The sequence below is a fragment of the Physeter macrocephalus genome, chromosome 11, assembly GCF_002837175.3.
Source record: "Physeter macrocephalus isolate SW-GA chromosome 11, ASM283717v5, whole genome shotgun sequence".
NCBI lineage: Eukaryota > Metazoa > Chordata > Mammalia > Artiodactyla > Physeteridae > Physeter > Physeter macrocephalus.
The window spans coordinates 51734128-51756276 of record NC_041224.1 but is presented as its reverse complement, the minus strand read 5'-3'; the positions used below and the strand labels follow the sequence as shown (position 1 = coordinate 51756276).

The 22149-nt window shown below is 43.4% G+C and overlaps 1 protein-coding gene and 1 long non-coding RNA gene across 2 annotated transcripts in view; one reads left to right on the top strand and one right to left on the bottom strand.

Moving 5' to 3' along the window:
• The window catches only part of LIPC (lipase C, hepatic type), a 186268-nt gene that overhangs the window by 24437 nt on the left and 139682 nt on the right, over window positions 1-22149 (bottom strand). The window contains exon 4 of the mRNA XM_024128942.3: window positions 3575-3762. Coding sequence (XP_023984710.1) covers window positions 3575-3762 — 188 coding nt within the window. The remainder of the gene's footprint in view (window positions 1-3574; window positions 3763-22149) is intronic.
• On the top strand, window positions 15-9258 carry LOC129392526 (uncharacterized). Its single transcript, XR_008618566.1, has 3 exons — window positions 15-552; window positions 3739-3881; window positions 7933-9258. It is a non-coding gene; the product is annotated as an uncharacterized lncRNA (long non-coding RNA).

The following is a 22149-nucleotide window of genomic DNA, read 5'->3' as shown; positions in this document are numbered from 1 at the left end:
GCTAGCTCCCTCTATCTACCTGCTCACCTCTTTCCTTCTCCAACTCTGGGCTCATGCTGGGGCCTTCTCTCCAAGAGAAAGGGCTTAATCTGGGGCTTCTCAACCTCACCACCATTGACATTTGGGGCCAGATATTTCTTTGCTGTGGGAGCTGTCCTGTGCACGGTAGGATGTTTAGCCGCATCCTTGCCTCCATCCAAGAGAGGCCAGCAGCACCCCTCTCCTCCCCCTCCCCAAGCTGTGAAGGCCAAAAATGTCTCTGGACTTTCCAAATGTCCCCCGGGGGGCTACCTCCAGCCCTCCCTGTGCTGCCGCACCTCTGGGTCACACCCACTGTGTTCCGCTTGCCTTAGAGGGGGTAGGACTGTGAGCTGGAACATAGTAGGAACTCAATAACAATTGGGTTGATTCATTATGGAGAACTGTTTTGTGTATGTTCCTTGTCTGAGAGCCAATTTGCAGGGCACTCCTGAAGGGTTCACAGAGCAAAGACGGTTGTGCTGTGTCTGGAAGGATAAATAGGAGTTCTCACGGAAGAATCCAGGTGGGCAGGTGAGTATGGCGGCGGTGGGTGAGGGTATCTAGGGCACTCCAGGCGGAGGAAGAGCATGTGCAGAGGTTCAGAACCACAGAAGGGCAGTGCGGCCTGTCTGGGGAGAGGAGGAAAGTCGGGTGTAATTGAAGATGAGAACACAGAGGTGAAGCTGGACAGCAGTATTGATGGTTTGGCTTTTGAGTCTGGGGTAAGATGCATTCATTTAATAAATGTCTTTCTACCCAGTACCTTCTATGTGGATGTAACACCTTGGGTTCAAATCCAGACTCTCCTAGTTACTAGCTGAGTGACCTTGGGCAAGTTACGTAACTTTTCAGTGCCCCAGTTTCCTTGTCTGGAAAATGGGGATAATAATAGTGTCCTCCTTCCAGGATTGCTGTGAAGATGAGATAAGTTAATAGATGTAAAGCATTTAGCACCTGGAACATAGTGAGGACTCAGTAAATGTTAGTTATTGCAGCTGCTGCTGTTGTCATTATTATTATTATTACCAGCAATAGTAGATATATTCCAGTCTGCACAAGATTTTGAAAACAAAGAACTCATTCTAGTAAAAGGATCCTGGTAAGAGGGCCCTGCTATCTTCATGTCTGTAAACAAGATATGAAGTCAGCCATTACTTCAGCTAACAAATATTTTTGGAGCACCTAATATATAATGGATCCTGTCTGGCGGGAGATGAGGGAAGGGATACTCTAGGCAGGGTCTATAGCAGGGTCTTACCTCTGCTATAAGCAGAGGTAAGGGGGAGGCAGGGAGAGCCGGCTCTGCTGTTTGTAAGGCTCTCAGCTCAAGTCCCTACCTCAAGTCAGGTACCGAGTCCACAGCCCTGTTCTCCCCAAAGCTCTGCTCTGGATGCATTCCCTCCTTCCCAATTTCTTTTCTCTTTTTCTCTTGTAAGGGAAGGTCCCTTTGGCTAAAGCAGCTGAAGAGATGGAATGTTCTTCCCTTACAATGACTGGCCTTCTAATAATCCATCCTTACCCTCTCCGCTCCCATGGGAAAGCTTTCCACGTCTGATCTTTTTTTTGGCCGTGCCATTCAGCTTGTGGGATATTAGTTCCCTGACCAGGGCTTGAACCCGGGCTACCACAGTGAAAGCGCCAAATCCTAACCACTGGACCGCCAGACAACTCCCTCCATGTCTGATCTTTAGTTTCCTTTAAGATAGGTTTCATCTCAGGGTTCTACCCTCTGTCTCCAATTCCATGCTTTTTTTTTTTTTTTTTTTTTAAAGAAACAGGGATGGAGCTCCTAGCTTAGCTAGAGAGAGCTGCAGTGAGGAGATTGCAGTGTGAGGCCTGCTGTGTGATGGGGACCCTGCCAAACCCATCCTTGACAAAGGCTTGATGTAATGGAGTCTTTGACAGTGTGGGCTTTGGAGCATGAGGGTTCTAGTTTTGGAGTTCTGTCTACTGAGGGCTGTGTGACTGTGGTAGCTGCTCGACCTCTCTGAGCTGCGGTTTCCTCATCTGAGAGATGAGACTAACTCAAGTGGCTGTGTTGGGACGTGGGAGGATTAAATGAGCTTATGTCTAATGTAAATGACTTAGCTCCTATAGGGCCTCATCTGTGTTAGGTTTCTTCTCTACGGGCAGGAAAGCCCCTACCACCTTCACTGCCAACCCTGTGCTGTGGTGGAACACCCCCCGCCCTCCCCTAGAGTGGGGCTCCTTTAAATCCTAGGAGGAAGCTGCTGGCAGGCTACAAGAGCCTGTGTGCTTTTCTGGGATGGCAAACCCACCTTGTGGCTACACCCACATGGTGTCATGTGGTTCCCATTACCCTATGAGGCCAGGCACGGGGTCTGTTTTGTTCATGTGGAGGGTATGAGTGAATACATGTTGAAAGAGTGGTGGTGGGCCCATGGGCTCATTTTGCTCTCTAAGCTAGGATAGACGGGGGTTGCAGAGTAGTTTTCAATTAGATGGTAGGGAAAGGGGGTTTCAAGTCATGAAATAGACCCCAGATTTCTAGAGGTTTCACAGTGTGAACCAAGCTTCAAATCGTGGGTGGCCTAGAAACCAGTAAGGCAGAATTTCTTCTTGGAAACTTTTGTTTGCCTTCACTCACTGCCCACAATATTCTTTTCCCCCTTCTTCCACAGTAATAGAATTTTAGCATCACTAAAAAGCTACACTTTCTCTAAGAGGCTACATATCTTAACCACCTTTCCCTCTAGGTATGGGCAAATGGATGTAATTGGAAGCATTTCACAGATGCTTCTGGGAAGCTAACCTAAGAAAACACACGTATATACCAAAAGCCATTGAATTATACACTTTAAATGGATGAATTTTATGGTACAATGCGAATTATACCTCAATATAGTTGTTTTTTAAAAACCCTGCTTTTTTACTTTTTTGCGTTTACGTTTTACTACCTGTGCTACCTGGGTTGCAGATGTGATAGCTAGTGCTCTAGCTGCCATCTTGGATTATGAGGATAAGGACCATACTCTGAGGATGGCAGAATAGTGAGCAGGGAATGAGCTGGGTCCTTGAGGACTTCAGTGACCAAAGCTGTTTATTCAGTTTTGGATTACGTATACTGGACTGTTGTATGAAATGGAAAAAAAAACTTCTGTTTTATTTGAACTACTCCCAATTTGGATTTCTGTTATTTGCAGCTGAATTTAACCCTTACAAATATAATATTTTATTGGGAGACTATGTCTTCTGGCTTCCTACCTCCTCTTGGGAAACATGCAGATTCACCTTCATGAACTGCAATCTCTTATGGGCCCTTATGTGCTGTGTGACCTTTCTGAGCCACATTTTATTATCTGAAATGTGGAGATAATTATACTTTCTCTGCCCTGCTTACTCATGAAATTGAGATAATCAATAAGATAATGTGTGTGGAAGCACTTGGAAAATTAGAATGTACTTTAAAAGTATTATGCATGAAGTTGTTATCACCAGCTCCCTATCTTTTTATTACAATTGAACACACTAGGGAGGGAAACAGAAGAAAATGTAAAAGTTGAGAGAAAAAAGGCATGTCAGCATTTCCTACCAACCACCCGTGGACTATCATCACCAGAGGCAGAGAGGAGTTGAAGCCGCACTGCTGTAATGTGTCTGAGTGATTGAGCCGAATCTGACAGCTCTTATCGGTTTCTTCTTTAAAGAGCAGAAATCTGGTTCTTGTCTCCTGTGATGTTTCCTTTGTTTCAACAGCTCGAGATCTCCTTCCAAATGACTCTGGAAGATAAAATTGGAGACAGTGTTTAACCTGGCACCTGTTCCACCTCTGCCAGCTCTGGGACAACCCAAAAGTTTCTAAGAGCACTAGGCAGTGGGGTTACTGCAAGGTGCTGGAGGTAGGCATGGACTGTGGCTTTGGGGAACCCCAAAGAGCCTTTTATTTCCAGCAGAATGGCCATTTCTTTCCTGGGAGATGATGGAGGGTGACCTAGGAGGACCCCACACAGAGGTGGAGAGGACCAGATCCTCCATCCTGCCATTCCAGTGACTATAGGATCATTCAGTCAGACACTAGAGTAACTCCAGGACAGTGGGAATATGGGAGAGGCAATTGGGACTGAGGTTCAGAGAGGATAAGTATTTCGCCCAAAATCATGATGCCAATAAGTGGTAGGATTTGGACCCTGTCTCTCTGACTCCAATTCCCTACATCCCTATGCTAGGGAGACAGCACATAGAGCATCTTAGTTTGATGACACTATGCATTCTTTCCTGTGGCTCAACCTGTTCTCACACGTAGTCTTGCATTGACCACGTAGGACTGGGGTGGGGAGGGTCACAGAGGGAGTGGTGGATTCTGCTTGATGGGGAGTGGCATGCAGGGAGGACTTTTCGGGGAAAGTGATGCTCATGCTGGCCCTGAGGGATGAATGAGGGCTTGCCTGTATGTGTGAGTGGGTGGAAGGAGTAGGGCTTTCCAAACTGAGGGAACAGCTGAGTAAGGGCTCAGAGGCATGGGACCTTGTGGGTGGAAGGAAGCCTAAGTCTGGGAAGCCAGAGTGTGGGGGGCCCCTGGATGCTGAGGAGTCTGGACTTTATGCTCTAGATGATAAGATGCTGCTAAGGAGTTTTCAGCAGAAAAGGATAAATGAATATCCACCCGGAATCTTTCATAGACTGTGTGAGGGTGGGGTGGGGAGAAAAAGATTGCTTTTATGATTATACCTTCTGTTGTTTTCCTGAAAGGCTATCTAGCTTCTCTTTGTGGGGAGCCTCACCCTGACTCTGAGACACTTTGTGGAGGATGGGCAGTCACCCAACTCTTTGAGGCAGCCCAACAGCTGTCAAGACCATGAAGTCAGTCAGAGATGCAGCTGGGTGGAGCCTGAGGGAGGTGCCGTGTTCCCCAGGTGTGGCATCCCAAGATGGGCGACATCTTTTCTGCTAAGATTACGAATCAGACCAAGAGCTGGGGGAGGATGCTCTCACAGTCCCTTCCAGCCGAGGGTGGGCTCCCCTCTGGCTAAGGGGTAGACACAAGGCCATACCAGCATTTTTGATCAGTGAACTCAATTCAGCCCAGTTACTAAGAACCCTGATCATTCTTTCTGAGCATAAAGTCATTCAGGCTTCTCAGACAATAAGTCTTGGGTTTTTGGTTTCAGGGGACAGCAGGACAGAGAGATGATGAAACTACAAAGTGCAAGGGGAGGTATTAATGAAACCAATTTTCCTACCCAAAGGTTATTAATTTGAAAGGTTATTAATTCCCAGCAGAGGGCAATGATTTTTCACTATGATGACAGAATGAAATGCATCATATTTTATTAAAAAGGAGATGAGAATCTGAGTAACTTCTCTGAGATAATGAAGAAAATTTCTGCCGCCCAGTTTGACTTTCCCAAGCTTAGAGACTATCTGAGCTTGTCCTCATTCCTGAAAGCATAATCCCAGATCGTGCTCCCCATCTCATTGTATGCACTGCCCCCCTGGTCTCTAAGTCAGAAACCCGGGTGTCATCTTACACTGTTTTAGCAGCCATCCAATCAGTCCAAAGCTTCAGGTTCCCAAATATCCCTAGAATCCAGTGCCCTAGCTCAGGTGCACACTGTTTCTTGCTTGGTTTATTGCCACAGCTTCCTAACTGGTCTCTCTCTGTTTAATCTCACCACCCTCCCTCACACTGCTAGAACAGAAATGACTACTATACCTGTTAGTATCTTTAAGCTTCTTGGTATTGCAGCCAAGTCCATCACCTGAATGATGATCCCTCATCCCTCAAATCATCCCCTCTCTACGCTCTCCTGCTACCCCAGACTGCCACTCGTTTCCCAGCCCATTGCCATTTCACATCCCTGCATCTTTGCACTCTCGCTTCCCTCTCTGCTGCTCCCCTCTGGTCCATTTGTTAAAATGGAACTCAGACATCACCCCCTCCAGGAAGCTGTCTCCTCTAGCCAGAGGTAATTACTTCCTCTTGCTGCCAGCACCGTATTGGACCCCTGATCCTAAGGTAATTTATTTGTTTGGATGCGTGGTGTTTCCTCCACCAGGCTGTGAACTCACGGAGGACAGAGCTGAGGATGCTTAATAAGTGATTAAGTGCGCAATGTGGTATTCTGTGGGGTCCAGGTCTCAGATCAAAGGCTATCATTCGATTTGTCAGCCTTTTATGAATTGGAGCTCAAGGTAACTAATTTTCTTTTATTCAGTGACTGAATAGCTATATCTTCCTTCATTTCAGGATAGCTGACTTGAATGCTAAAAAGACTATATGAAAATAAAATGGGGATAGATATAATACCCATCTTGTGAAGTCATTACAAGGATTAAATAAGATGATATTTGTAAAGAGCACGGAACAATGCCTGGCACATAATTAGACCCACATAAATGTGTGTTGTTAAAATAAGTACAGATTGGAGCATCCAGAATCTTACATTTTTGATCTGTGAAATTCTTTCTTTCTGTGAAAATTTATCCCAGTTACCCTGGATTTAGCTGGGAAAATCAGCTCTGGCCCCAGTACCTGGGGCCTCAGATCTGTTCAGGAGAGTCCTAGGGAAAAAAGAGTTGTCAGATGGAAAGGCTCACAAACACCTGGACTGACCTGAGCTCTCCCTTTTCTTCCTCGGAGCTTGGCTTTCTTTTAGTATGTGTGTGAGTGAGGAGGTTGTGTATATATTAATTCATTTACTTCCTCAACAAATACTTATTAAGCATATATTATTATATTATGCCCTGAGCCCTGACCAGGTACCAGTTGGAGGCAAATAGGGCCTGACATCTGTGTTTCAGGAGTCCCCAGTCCAGTGGGAAAGAAAGCATGAAAATCAGCCATCACATGAGGTTGCTGTGAATACTGCTGTGGGGTGACATCCTGAGTAGGGGCTTTAGGGAAGATGCCAAGAGAAGATAAGGCATCAGTTCAGTCTGGAAGGATGAAAGATTCTTTAGGTACTCACATCTAGGAGAAATTTTTGAAGAAAGTGGGGCTCTGGTGCCTAAAAATATAAGATTTAGTGGAGGACCTGAGCACTGAAGGGCTGCTGTGGGGAAGAGGGCCTAGGATTCTTTTGCGCAACTCCAGGAGATAGAAACAGAGTCAAAAGGTGGGCATGACATGGAAGGAAAATTTTGACTTTAAGTGGTTCTTGAAAATTCATAGTTGAAGAAATTGGGACAAAGAGAAAATAAAGGTGGCAAAACAACAAAGACAGAAATGTTAATAGATTAGCAACCTAAACTGCACACTCTGTGATCATATAAGGTTGCAGAAGATGGGCCACAGATTTTGTTTTGAGCTTCCTATTGGCCAAATCAAAGAGGGAAACAGGAGCAGTTATAGAATTCATGCTGTCCAGTTGCTCATACTTTTCTGGTCCTGAAGACTGAGATGGTTTTCCTGTGGGTTATTGTAAATAGAGGCCATTGCATGAGGCAGCGGCCATTGTCTTGAATACTATTCCTATGAAATATACAGTAGCAAGTTTTTTTTTTTTACCTTCTTAACAAATCTTTAAGTGTACATACAGTTTTGTTACCTATAATCACAATGTTGTACAGCAGATCTCTAAAACTATTCATCTTGCATAACTAAAACTTTATACCCATTGAACAGTAACTCTGAAATCTCAACCCCCTCCTGCCAGCCCCTGGCAACCACCATTCTACTCTCTCCTTCTATGAGTTTGTTTTACATACATCATATAAGTGGAATCATACAGTATTTGTCCTTCATGTAATGTCCTCCAGGTTCATTGATGTTCTCACATATGGCACGATCTCCTTCTTTTTAAAGACTGAATAATATTCAACTGTGACTCTCAGTGATGTGCTTGACCATGCTGATGATTCTGCTGATCTGATTCCATAGCTGCTGATGAGAGATGAGGCCAAAGAACAAACATTGATCTGGTCTCTCCCTTCTATGTCTATCTCCTGTAGATGAACCCAGCCAGTGCTATTTCCACGATGGTGATGGTACAGTAGCAAGTTTATGTGGTTGACTCTGAGAGTGCAATGCAGTCCTCAATGGAAGCAGCACCCATAGCACCAAACAGCGTAAGTCACAGTGAGTCTCTGTAAGACTCTTCGCTGTAATCCAGCAGCAGTCCTATGACTGAAGGAGGCAAGGGCTACTTTAGGTCACATTTTGGGTGGAAGGAGTAGTCCCCAAGTGTCTGAGCCTCCATGGGAGCAGAGTTTGATTGACCCCTTCACAGAACACATAGAATACTGGAGCATCCTCAGGTAAGCCACAGCTTCAAGGATGCACTACTGTGACTCACACCCAAAAGTATACCAAAATCTCTTTCCTAGGCTTTAGCCCTGCCCGTAACAGGCTCTTGACAGGGCTTCTCTACCTCGGGATGCTTTTGACACTGCAAACCCAGTGAGGCCAAAGTGAATTTATTTTCTTTCCTCCCAACCTTCTTCTTCCTTTCTTTCTACATTTCCTATTGTGGTTTGTGACACCATCATTTGTCCATGCTGTTGCTCAAGCTAGAAAGCTTAAGAGCTGTCCTGGAATACCCTCTCTGTCCCCTTGGTAACCCACTAGGGTCACCAAATTCTGAGGACACAGTCTCAGGGTTATCTTCTCTGCCCCTTGCCACTGACTTAGTCTGGGAACTCACAGTTGTTTTTGTATTAGTTGTGATATGGTAATAGACTCTTAACTTTTTTATTTTGTCTATATGTAGAATTAATACATGTTCATTGTAGATATACAATCTGAAAAATGCTGAAATGAATAAAGAATCTCACTACTCAGAAAAACACACAAGTAATATTTGGAATATTTCCTTCCAATCTATTCTTATGGAGATATTTGTTTCATAGATGTTTGTTTGGGGTGTCTATAATTGAGATCATATTATGTGAATGGTTTTATATCCCTCTTTACCTGTCATGATAATTTTCTTACAGCATTAGAAATTCTTTAAAAACATGCTTTTGAAAAGTGGACTAGGGCTTCCCTGGTGGTGAAAAGGTTGAGAATCCGCCTGCCAATGCAGGGGACACGGGTTCGAGCCCTGGTCCGGGAAGATCCCACATGCCATCCCACATGGCAAGATCCCACATGCCATGCCATCCCAGCTAAGCCTGTGCTCCACAACTACTGAGCCTGTGTGCCACAACTACTGAAGCCCGCGTGCCTAGAGCCGGTGCTCTGCAACAAGAGAAGCCACTGCAATGAGAAGCCCATGCACCGCAATGAAGAGTAGCCCCTGCTCGCCACAACTAGAGAAAAGCCCGCAGCAACGAAGACCCAATGCAGCCAAAAATAAATAAGTAAATAAATGTATTTTTTAAAAAAAGAAAAGTGACATAGTTTGTTTCATTATTGTTGGACATTTAGGTTGTTTCCTGTTTTCTTTTTTTTTTCCTATTACTAGCAATGCTCTGATGACCATCCTTATAAATAAATCTTTGTCTGAATCTATGAGTGTTTTTTTAGTAAAGATTCTCCAAAGTAGAATCATTCGCTTCTTAGGGGTGATCTTATTTATATCTCTTTATATATGCATATATATCCAAATTGATATTCAGCACTTTTTTAAAAAAATAATTAATTAATTAATTTATGGCTGTGTTGGGTCTTTGTTTCTGTGCGAGGGCTTTCTCTAGTTGCGGCAAGCGGGGGCCACTCTTCATCGCGGTACGCGGGCCTCTCACTATCGCGGCCTCTCTTGTTGAGGAGCACAGGCTCCAGCTCCAGACGCGCGGGCTCAGTAATTGTGGCTCACAGGCCTAGTTGCTCCACGGCATGTGGGATCTTCCCAGACCAGGACTCGAACCCATGTCTGCTGCATTGGCAGGCAGATTTTCAACCACTGCACCACCAGGGAAGCCCCAGCACTTTTAAAGCTAATATTTATTGAGTGCTTTCTCTGTGCCAGGCACTTTTCTAGCAGTCTTATTTGTATGAACTTATTTAAACCTCACAACTCGTGAGTAAGTGGTTAGTAAATCCAATGATTTCATTATGAGTGAGGAAATTTGTCGTAATTGTATCGGATAGGAGCTTTCCTTCTTCAGGCATGTCTTCTGAAATCGTCATTTTTCTCATGTCTTTAAAGAGCTAAAGACACACCAATGATAAGAATCTGGAGTTAAGGCTGTGATTTTGAGAGGGAGAATATCAACTAAGGTAGGCAGTCAAAGCCTTCAGAGGGAGTCAGCCCCTGTAACCTGGAAAACAAGTTGATGGACTGGAGAGGCTTGGGGTTGCCCTCTGCATGACAGCAACTTCCTGGGACAGCAAAACTTCCTCAGAATTAGTCAGAAGGAAAAGCTGGGTGCAGCCATTACATTTCTAATATTAGATTCCTTGAAGCAAGTGATTTCTCTATTCCTAAGTCAGCCACCAGGTTTGAGGGTTCCTAAAATTTCATACAAGAATAAATTATTTCATTTTCTTTTCGGTAAGGACATTATTAGGTGGATGACTGCAGGCGACTGAGCTGGCTTAGGGGAGAACCAAGGATTCCGCAGTAAAAGGCCCTGAAAGGAGTCAGGACCTGTCTTCTGCCTGTGATGCCTGGGCTGGGTGCTTTTGCTCAGTTCCATGTTTGTCAAGTACCACCCGTGTATTAGCTTGTGCTAAGGACACAAGTGCATGACAGGAGCCACAGGTATTAATATGCCTCCTGCCACAGAGCTGTTTATGAAATTTCTTCACATTCTTATTTTTTTCTTTAAAGATTTATTATTTATTTATTATTATTTTTTTTAAAATTTATTTTTGGCTACATTGGGTCTTAGTTGCAGCACGCGGGATCTTCACTGAGGCACGCAGGATCTTTCGTTGCTGCGCACCGGCTTCTCTCTAGGTGTGGCGTGTGGGTTCCAGAGCACGTGGGGTCTAGTTGAAGTGCTCGAGCTCAGTAGTTGTGGCATGTGGGCTTAACTGCCCCACAGCATGTGGGATCTTAGTTCCCTGACCGGAGATTGAACCCGCGTCCCCTGCATCGCAAGGCGGATTCTTTGCCACTGGACCATCAGGGAAGTCCCACATTCTTATTTAAATTTCTAACTCTGTGTGTGTGTGTGTGTGTGTGTGTGTGTGTGTGTGTGATTTCACTTTGTTAACACACTGAAAATTTTCCCAGACCCAGGGGAGGGGTCCTCTGGAAGACCATAACTTCATGATTACCCTGAACATCCTCTGGGCCATGTCCTCTGCTTAGGATGAAACAAACCTATGAGATAAATGTAGCCAGAGCTCTGTCCCTGGCTGCCATGGTCAGGCCTATGATTTGTACATGGGCAACACGGACTTCAGAATTTCTAGAACTACAGAAGGATGGAAAAACTTGAATAAGAATTTAGTCCCTACTGGGTCTTCACAGATTTAGTTCTTAGCTGTTGCTGATTTTTGGTGATAAGCGATTCTACCAAAGGCTGGGTGAGCAATGCTTCTCCCACTCCTGCCATCTTGAATTTTGCCCTGACCTGAACATCCCACCCTCCTATTTACTTATTATCTTAAAAATATTTCTATGCCTGGATTTCTCAATTTGGACAATATAGTTACTAATCTTTGTGACATTCCCCAGCTCTTGTGACACCCCAGCATCACTGCACTGTAATATTGAACCCAAATGACCCAAGGCATAAACTGCTCCTATGAGGTGATTTATATGGCTGTAATAACTTTTCAGGTCATTAGAATATTATTTTATTTTCTTTTTTATTGAAATATAGTTGAATTACAATGTTGTGTTTAATTATTGCTGTACAACAAAGTGACTCAGTTATACATATATATATATTCTTTTTCATATTCTTTTCCATTATGGTTTATCACAGGATATTGAATATAGTTCCCTGTAGAATATTGTTTTGAACTCAGAAGAAATTCCTAAGTTTGCCTTGAATGAATTTATTTTATAGCTGTTCTTTAAAAACTTTGGGGTCTAGAATTGCTGAAGTAATTTATTACCTTTAGAAGGTTGCCATCTCTTTTGCATTCCTGTTTCACCTGTTCTTTTTGGTTTTTTTTTTTTTGCTTTCTTCTTTTCACCATTTTGTTGTCATATAAGGTGATGAGATAAGAGATGGAAGGAAAGCCGTTTTCAGAAATCTGTTTTATTCTGTTTTCTTTGTCTCTTTTGGCCTGATTTTGCTGGCCATCCTGTAGCCTTAGACTACAGCTTCTCCTTTTGTGGATTCCAGTAAAGAAAGTAAATAGAGGCTGTGTTTCCTTGCTGGAAAGTTTTTTTTTTTTTTCCTCCAAAATTTCTTCTTAGGCTGTACTCCCCTGGCTAAGTCAGAATTTTTTTTTTCTTTCAAGAAATCTGATTATGAAAAAGTATGCCATTCAGAAGAGCTTTCCATTTGTACTGGAATCCTCTGGGGATATGGGGGCTTACTTCCCTAAAGTGGTTCCAAGGTCTTGGGCATATTCCACTCTGGATCAGTTCAAGGTAGGGTAACCAATTGTCCTGTCAAACCAGGATGAATTGGCCACCTTAATTTGTTTAAGGGCAATTGAGTGAATAAATGAAAAGAGAAAAGATGATAAAAATGCAGAGGTACAATGTTCCTTCCTGCCTAGTCTTTGTGTGGTCCCCTGCCCTGACATGCTCTGCTGTCTTCCCCATCTGCTTAGCTAACATCACTCTTTCTCCAAATGTAAACTCAATCTTCATTTCCTCAGGGGAAATGTCCTGACTTGGTCACATCTCCCTATTATTTGTTCTTTTAGGTGTTTTCGTAGTTGTAATTTTCTATTTGAATAGTCATTACATAAATATCTATCTCCCCGGTTTGGTGGTAAGCTCCATGAAAGCAGGATCTAGGTCTGGTTTTGCTCACACTGAAACTTTTGTCAGTAGAGCAAGGATTGTCAAATGTAGTGGTTAGGCCCCCAGACCAGGAGCCATGTGCCTTGGGTTTGAGGTCCATTTCCAATACTTACTACTTTTGTGACCTTGGGCAAATTACTTAATGAGATACCACCTCTCCTCTCCCCCTCTAAAATGGTTAAAATTAAAAAGATTGACAACACCTAGTGCTGGTGAGGATGTGGAGCAACAAGAACAATTCATTTATTTCTGGTGGGATTGCAAAATACTGTAGCCACTTTGGAAAACCGCTTGGCAGTTTCTTATACAGGTAAATACACATGTACCATAAGACTCAGCAATTCCAAACCTAGGACTTTACCCAAAAGAAATTAAAACAAATGTCTATGCAAAGATGCAAATGTTCACAGAAGATTTATTCATAATAGCCACAAACTAGCAACAACCCATACCTATCAACTAATAAATGGATAAACTAATTGTGATATATCCATGGAATGTACTTAGCAATACTACTTAGGAATACTATACAATAATACTCAGGAATACTACTTAGCAACAAAAAGGAACACATTTCTGATACATACAGCAGTGCAGATGAATCTCAAATGCATTACACTAAGTGAAAGAGGCCCAGCTTAAAAGCTTGCATACTGTGTGATTCTATTTATGTGACATTCTGGAAAAGGCAAAACTATAGTGACAGAGAGCAGATCAGTGGTTTCCTGGGGCCTGGGGATGGAAAAGGCAAAGGGAAACTTTTGGAGGGGTTGAAGTATTTTATATCTTGATGGTGGTAGTGGTTCCCTAGGTGTACATTTAAAAAATTGTTCAGAAAATGAGCTACAGCCAGGCAATACTTTTGTTTCTCCACATGACCCAGGGTCTGGGCCTGGGCACTGCAGGCTGCATGGCAGTCTTTCTGCATCAGTTGCTTATGCAGGGCTGGGCTGGCCTGAGAGGACAAGATGTTTCTGAGTCCTCTGGGGTTGAGGTCAGCTGGCAGGGAGAGCTCCAGCCCTGACTTTGAACCAAATTATTGGATCAGTCTGGGATGAGCCCAGCCCTCCAGGACCTCAGGGAGACCAGGCATACCTGCAAAGCCCTTCCAGGTTCCTTTGGGGCAGGGATGACTAGAGGCACCTAGGGGGATCATACTTGGGAACCCAAATCATCTGGTCAGAGAGGGTTAGAGAGGAAAGGGACTGGGAGACCACGTGATACAGCATTTACTGCCTGCTTTTAATTCTCTTTCTGTGCATCTCAAGCAACCTCATTTATTGAGGAGTTTCTCATTTTCCTTTTCTTATTTAGTAAGGATATAGATAACACCATCAATCTACTATTCCAGTCCTCTGGAGAGAATCAGTGTTACCACACCAAATAGGTAGAATTACAGTGAAAAGCAAAGAAATGACATTGTGTGGTACAATCTTCCTTTGTAATTTGTTTGAAAATAGCTTGGTGATGCCATTCTCCACCCACCCCCCCCAACCATTATTCCATAAGCACCATGGACCTCTTATTGGTAATAATGATCTAGTCCAACTTCCTTATTTTACAGATGAAACTGGGACGCAGAGAGGCCAACAGACCTGTCTCAAACCATGCATCCAGTTAACGGCAGAATCAAAAAAACTCAGCTCTCCTAACATCCAAGCCAGCATCTTCCTACTCTGCTGGAGGACAGGAGTCCCAACCCACGTTCCTGCCATGTTTTGGGACTCTGTTCCTGTCACTGGGGTAAAGCTCAGAGGACTCACATTCTGTGTCTTATAAAGGCTGATCCCATCAAGTAAGGCCCCTGGTTGTCACATAGGAAATGCATCTTGAGTCTCAGAAGACAGCTGCTCGGGTATCCTCTTGTTGGTGGGAAATGCCCCCAAACAACAGAGGTGACCAGAGTAACAAAACCACAAGTCCCATGACCCCCTCCAACACCTGTAAGAATTGTCAGCCTCATCTTCAGACCAGAGGTTTTTCCTTCCCTCACCAGAAGTAACTCCAGGAGAATTCTTACACAGCTAAGAGGGCTGTGATGCTGGCATCTAACTAGAGTCAGGCCAGGGGAAGCTGCCCAGGAGCTGGACAATCACAGGTTCTTCAACAGCTCTTGGAATGGTGGATCTTGGCATAAAGTCCTGGTTTGAGAGTTGCCAAGAGTTATTTTGATAGAAAAATTAACTCAACAGCATTCTTGTTTCAAAATTTTATTTGAATGTTGACAACTGTCCAGCTCCCGACTTTAAGTTTCATTTTCCCTTATCCCTCACTGCCCTGTCTCTGACATGACCTATACATTTGCCAAGTGAGGCTTCCAAGGAACAGAAGGAGGGGTGGGGGCAGAGGACCTTCACTCTAATTATGAGGTTAGGGCATTGTCAGATGGTATCACAGTCAAGGGCTCTAGGAGCACTGTCCTACTACAGCCCAGAGCTACCACCTTGTGGAGACAAGCACACTTGGAGAAATAGTTCCTTTATTATTGGCAGTACCTGTGCCTGTAAGAGAAAAATGGGGCCCACTCCCTCATCCACAATCAGCTGCCAGAAGATGAATTGGGTACCTTATACCTAGGTGAGGAAAGGAGAGAGGTTGCTGACTGCTTTCTAATCTGGCCCCATGGATGGAAGAGACCCAAGATGAGACCACATCCTGTACATGGCTTGTTACTGCACAGGGAGACATAGTGCTGTGGAGAGTTTAGCAGCCTATGCTCTGGACTCAGATTACCTAGATTGAATACCAGCTCTGCTACTTGCCTTGGGTTAGTTACTTAACCTCTCTGTACCTCACTTATAAAATGGGACTAGCAGTAGTTAGTCCTATTTTACAGAAGTAATCTTATAGTCCTAATCTTACCTTTAGGATTATTATGAGTTATAGGTTAAAATATATTGTTTTAAAACAACTTGAAGGAAAGATATGTGGACTTCCTCTTAGTAACCCTTAGTGATGATGCATGGTCTGTTCTTAGTCACAAGACCACTTAATCAAAGGAAGGAATAGATTCACTTTGGAACATTTATATTTATTTATTGACAAAGGGATGGCTCATTTTTGGGGAAGGGTGTTCTTCAAAGGTAAAAGTGTCAGCGGTTCCACTAGGCCATATTTCAACATAAATAAAATCAGCAGACTACACTTGATAAAGTGAATGGCTTTAACCATTATGAATTAGCCTTAACCTACTGTACTGGAATCCTAGTGCTGAGAAAAATCTTTGAGAGTGCTCTACACATAGAAAGCTCATAATGTGTGACTCTCAGTGGTGTGTGTGGAAGCCGGCTCAGAAGACTCAATTGTGTGCACTTCTTCTCAACTCTCCACGTTCAGTAATTTAATGTTGGTAGTTTGAAATTGGCCATATAGGAGTATTTACACCATGGAAATTGGCTAAATATCAAGTTGTTTGTTTGTTTTTGTAAGAGCATCAGTTAAAAAACAAGCTCACCACTGAGTGAGATCTTAGTCCACAAAACTCAAGTGAGTGACAAGTAGCACATTTCTTTATTTTCTTTTATCAGCTTAAATGGGGCATTGAGTCCCCAATCCTGCGCAGTTTAGGTGGAGTTCTTTTTTCCCAACTTTGTGCAAAGATCTCTCTGTACTGGTTATTTTTTTATATCAGGTCCACCTGCTAAGAAGCTCAGTCCCATTTTACACAGTCCTCAGAAATTCCACTCTTTGGGGTTGTACTTAAGGGATGGGAAGCCCTTTGAGGCAGGAGGGCACCACACCACCTCCTCCTTTAGGAGTGTCATGGAAGCTCTGGCTGGGTTCTTGCTACTTCGGGACATACCAGCCCCTATCCTCTCCCAGTCAGGGAGTTAAGCATCCTCTCTCTTTCGCATCTCCTTTTGGGGATACCTAGAATTATCTTTTTGATGAATTTAGGCTTTTACAAAAGATAGGAACATATATTAGATTCAAGTGGCTTCTGCTTCTGAGTCCTGAAAATACCTCTAAACTAAGGAATGTTGGTGGTGGGAAAATAAATTCAAAATGATATCTCAATAAATTATTCTGGTATTTAAAGATGAGGAAGCTGAGACTGAGAGAGGCAAACTCACTTATCTAAGCTCACACAGGTAGTTTAGAACAAAGAGGAGATTTGAATACTGGGCTTCTGCCCCAGTCCAGCCTCCACCCAAGATAACACTTCTCTTTCGTGGAGGCCCAGGTGGTCTCTACTAGACTGGTTCTGCTTCTGTCCACTACTGATGGTCATAACGGTGGTCAACATTTGCTGGGTGTTTGCTATGTGCCTGACACTCTGCTAAGCCTTGTGCATACTTTTTCTTCCTTTGAGCCTGCTCAGATGTGCAGTGCTTCATCTATCCTCTTATTCTCAGCTCCACAGGAAGAGCAGACCCAGGATGGCTTTTCCAAACAGACCTTGAGCCAGTAGCTTAAGTGGGAAAAGAGAACAGAAATCCTTCTTGTCTAATCCTTCTTGTCTAATCCTTCTTGTCTAATCCTTCCCAATGGCACAGCTTTGGCGCTCTGTTCACTCGCTTCTTCACTTATTTACTCATTCATTCTCTCTACCAACACTTCCTGAGTACCAACTCCATGCCAGGCATTTTCCCACAAATGAAACTTGCCTTCAGCTAAATTGTTTCTGGAGCACGTATTGAATTTTCTTCCCTATTCTTTAAAAAATGTATTTATTGCACAAAGTGGAGTAACAGCAAAAAACAAGTTTTAAAAAATAGACTCACATTCTCATCACCCTAATGGATTGACTTTTTATTTTCCTGTGCTTCTATTCTGTATCCAGAAGCAAATATATTTTTCATGTAACTGTGCAGATATAACTGCTTTTTAAAATTTCATATTATGTAATAAACATCTTTCCATATCCCTGCAGTGTTCATACTCATCATTTTTAAAGGCTAAGTAATATTCCACTGAGGGAATTCTTTGGAATTTATGTATCCATTTCCCTAACTGGGACAAGCACTGTGTTTTTAATTTTTCACCTTTCTAAACAGAGCTGCAGTGAACTTCACACAGAGAGCTTTTCTTTTCAGAGGATTATTTCCATGAGCATGAATTACCTGGTGTGGGATTGCTTGGTTAAATGGTGGGATCATTTTGCTGACATGGGAGTTGAAGCAATATTACAAGTAAGTCCCCCACAGGTGTAGTCATAATTATTACCAACCCAGAGAATCCATAAAACCCAAAAGCTCTCATTAAAGTGATGAGGGGGTGCTGGAGGAATTGGTAAGGCCGGTTAAAGGATTATTTATGTGGTTATCACTGACTTTTTGCTAGTAACTTGGAATTCTGTATTTTATCCCATCCTCATAACACCTCTGTGAGTAGGTGCTATCCCCAATGAAACTGGGTCTCAGAGAAGATAAGTGTCGGGACCAAGGTCACACAGGAAGTAGTTGAGTTGAGCCTCATTCTGAGAGTGGCTCTTTGGCAGACCAGAAAGTTAAAGTCACCCACCAGAACTGACCCATAAATCTCCTTTGCCAGGTCTTCAGCATCCCACGGGAGGCTCACTGACCATGAGGTCCCTGAAATCAGTCTTTTCACAGTTGCATTCCCATGGTCTAGAGTGTGGCTGTATTGAATTGCACTTATGGTGACTTAGAAGAGAACTCAGAGACTGACTTGAAGGCATTCCACATGAGGTAAGCAACTGAGCACGTTCTTGTTTGGGTCTGCTGTATCTGCTTGTATATACAATGTGGCTTTAGACACTCAGAACTATCTCACTCATGTTTATCTATTGGTGGACTATGTGTGTTTGTGTGTTGGCAGATCTCCGTAGGTCCTGGCTTCTCATTAACTCATCCAGGTTGACCTTGAGCAAGTCATTTAACTTTCTAGGCCTCAGTTTCCTCATCTGGAAAATGAGGACATTGGACCAGCCAGCTGTGAGGCCTCCATGGTGGTACATGAGATGTTCTCAGCTTTTCTGAGTCAGCTGGACCAAGCTTCTAGACCTGGCTTTTTCCCCACACCAGCTGGGTCTCAGTTTCTACCTCTGGAAAACCAAGAGGTCGGGAGAAGATTCCAGGGTCCCTCCAGTTCTGAGATGCGTGAGTCCTAAGACTGTCCTATCTCTGACTTTCAGTAAATAAAAGATGCCAGAGAGAAGTGTTTTTGAGGCCAGAGCTAATCAGGCAAAAAGAAAAGTGAGAGAGCAGCTGTGACCTGGGGACTCCTGGCTCTGTTCCCACAGGAATGCTGCCCTCTCCTGCACTGGAATCTGAGCCTGATGCTTTGCAAAGAGAAACACTTGCAGTATGAGGAATGCATTAAGCATGAACTTGGCCAAACAGCTCTAGTGTTGCTCTTTAAGGCAAAAGTAAACTGTGGGTGGGGGAATGTGAGCTGAAGCACTTGGGATAGGATCTCTAGGGCAGGAGTTTAGGGGCTGCCTGGTGAGGGAATGGTCCTAGCCCACCCAACTGCTAAGTCTCCCTGGGGCTTCCTTGGGTTGTAACCTGGGGTTGAGAGGGCAGGTCATTGGGCCCCCTTAGATCTTACATCTTAGAGGGTGAGGATGCACATGATCCCATTCATTCATTCCACCATATATTTAGTGAGCACGTACTATGTGGAAGGGATTGTGCTTAATGTAGTGGATACAACAGTAAAGAAGAGAGACTGTGCTTTCAAGAAGTTCATGGTCATATGGTGGAAGCAAGTAAATAGATGATTGCTAAATAGACGATTGCAAGTGTTTCTTGGCTGGAGAATAGGAGAGGCAACTACCCAGCCATAGAGTGGCTGGTGTGAAGGCAGCCAGGGTACCCCACTGGTGGGAAGTATTACCAGTTCCCCAGATAATCCTGGGGATTCCAATCAAAGGCTGGCCCTGAAGGGAGGGAAGGACTATGGAATGTGGGAGTAGAATGAGCTCATGTGTAATCAATATGTCGCCTCTGGAGCTTGAGGTCATGACTGCAGCCTGTACCCTGGGCACTTCAGCTTTCCTGACACTCTTGGTAGCCCTCATCTCCTTTGAGATTCCCCAGCCCTGGGGTCTGCACCACTACTGTTCCCATTCTCTGCATGTTCATTTCCTGATGGAGAAATAAGGAGTGGTTCAGTGACTTGCCAAAGGCCAACACCTGGCTAAACAAATCAAACTAGTACCAGAATCCCATTTCTCTACCTATCTCTCCATATGTCTAGGTCCTGAAGCTGTAAAACTTTTCTGGGCATGTGCTTTTACCCTTGTTCCACTTTCCCTAAGATATTCTTCTGGATCAATGTCCTCCCTTCACTCCTTATGTCTGGAGGCACAGATGATTAGTGCTTGCCCCCTTCAGACCATGAACATGTATCTTAAAAATTTCTGTGCCATTTCTGGAAGCATTGGGAGAGGCAGAATAGTGTAATGGAAAGGGCACTGGCTTTGGAGCCAGTCGGCTCTGTATTTGATTCTCTATTAGTTATGAGCTATGTGAACTTGGGAAGCTCACTTAATCTCTGGGAGCCTCAATTTCCTTCTCTTAAATTGCACAAATGAATATCCATCTCATACGATTGTTGTGAGAATCAGATGAAACTTGGTGAAATGTCTAATACAGAGCTTGGCATTCAATACTTCACTTCCCCTTCCCTTCAAAACTTACCTAAGATCTCTTCCACCTCATGTCTTGACCGAACATAGTTCCTTCCAGATACTTTCTGGTACTGACCCACCAAGGTCTTTGCCAGCCTGCCTATCTCACACCTTTCTGTGAATTCTGTGTACCTCTTTTAGGTAGTACATCACATGTCTTGGCAATAGTATTTTGCCTTTGTGTCAGGAAAAGGAGGGCCCTCTTCAGAATGAGGACTTCAGCCTCCCCTCTCCCATTTGTACAAGCTCTTTTGGGTAGTAAGAATCTATCAATCTTATGCAGTAGCTCTGGAGCTTACTAGGCTGCCTCTACTAACTGGGGTGCTCCAGGAATGCCATTTGAATTAGGCAGCCCCAGGAGCTGAATCAGGCAGTTGCAAGAGCCAAACCAGGCTACAGGTCAATGGGGAAATAAAACTCTGACTATAAGACATACCCAGCCAGGGTTCTGTCCTTAAACCACTGCTAAATAAATACTTGCCCTTCCAGGAACAAGCAGAATGCCCACTCTTACCACTCTTATTCAACATAATACTGGAGAGACAGCAGAAGCAAGAAGAGCTATAATCATTTGGCCTGTGGAACAAAAACCACATTCACAGAAAGACACACAAAATGAAAAGGCAGAGGACTATGTACCAGATGAAGGAACAAGATAAAACCCCAGAAAAGCAACTAAATGAATTGGAGATAGGCAACCTTCCAGAAAAAGAATTCAGAATAGTGATAGTGAAGATGATGCGGGACCTCGTAAAAAGAATAGAGGCAAAGATAGAGAAGATGCAAGAAATGTTTAACAAAGACCTAGAAGGATTAGAGACAAACAGAGGTGAACAATACAATAACTGAAATAAAAAATACATTAGAAAGAATCAATAGCAGAATAACTGAGGCAGAAGAACGGATAAGTGACCTGGAAGGCAGAATGGTGGAAATCACTTCCGTGGAACAGAACAAAGAAAAAAGAATGAAAAGAAATGAAGACAGCCTAAAAGACCTCTGGGACAACCTTAAACACACCAACATTCGCATTATAGGGGTCCCAGAAGGAGAAGAGAGAGAGAAAGGACCCAAGAAAATATTTGGAGAGATTATAGTCGAAAACTTCCCTAACATGGGAAAGGAAATAGCTACCCAAGACCAGGAAGCTCAGAGAGTCCCAGGCAGGATAAACCCAAGGAGAAACACGCCAAAACACATAGTAACCAAATTGGCAAAAATTAAAGACAAAAATTATTAAAAGCAATAAGGGAAAAATGACAAATAACATACAAGGGAACTCCCATAAGGTTAACAGCTGATTTCTCAGCAGAAACTCTAGAAGCCACAAGGGAGTGGCATGATATATTTAAAATGATGAAAGGGAAGAATCTACAACCAAGATTACTCTACCCAGCAACCATCTCATTTAGATTTGATGGAGAAATCAGAAGCTTTACAGACAAGCAAAAGATAAGAGAATTCAGCACCACCAAACCAGCTCTACAACAAATGCTGAAGGAACTTCTCTAAGTGGGAAACAGAAGAGAAGAAAAGGACCTACAAAAACAAACCCAAAACAATTAAGAAAATTGTAATAGAAACATGCATATCGATAATCACCTTAAATATGCATGGATTAAATGCTCCAACCAAAAGACACGGGCTCACTGAATTGATACAAAAACAAGACCCACATATATGCTGTCTACAAGAAATGCACTTCAGACCTAGGGACACATACAGACTGAAAGTGAGGGGATGGAAAAAGAT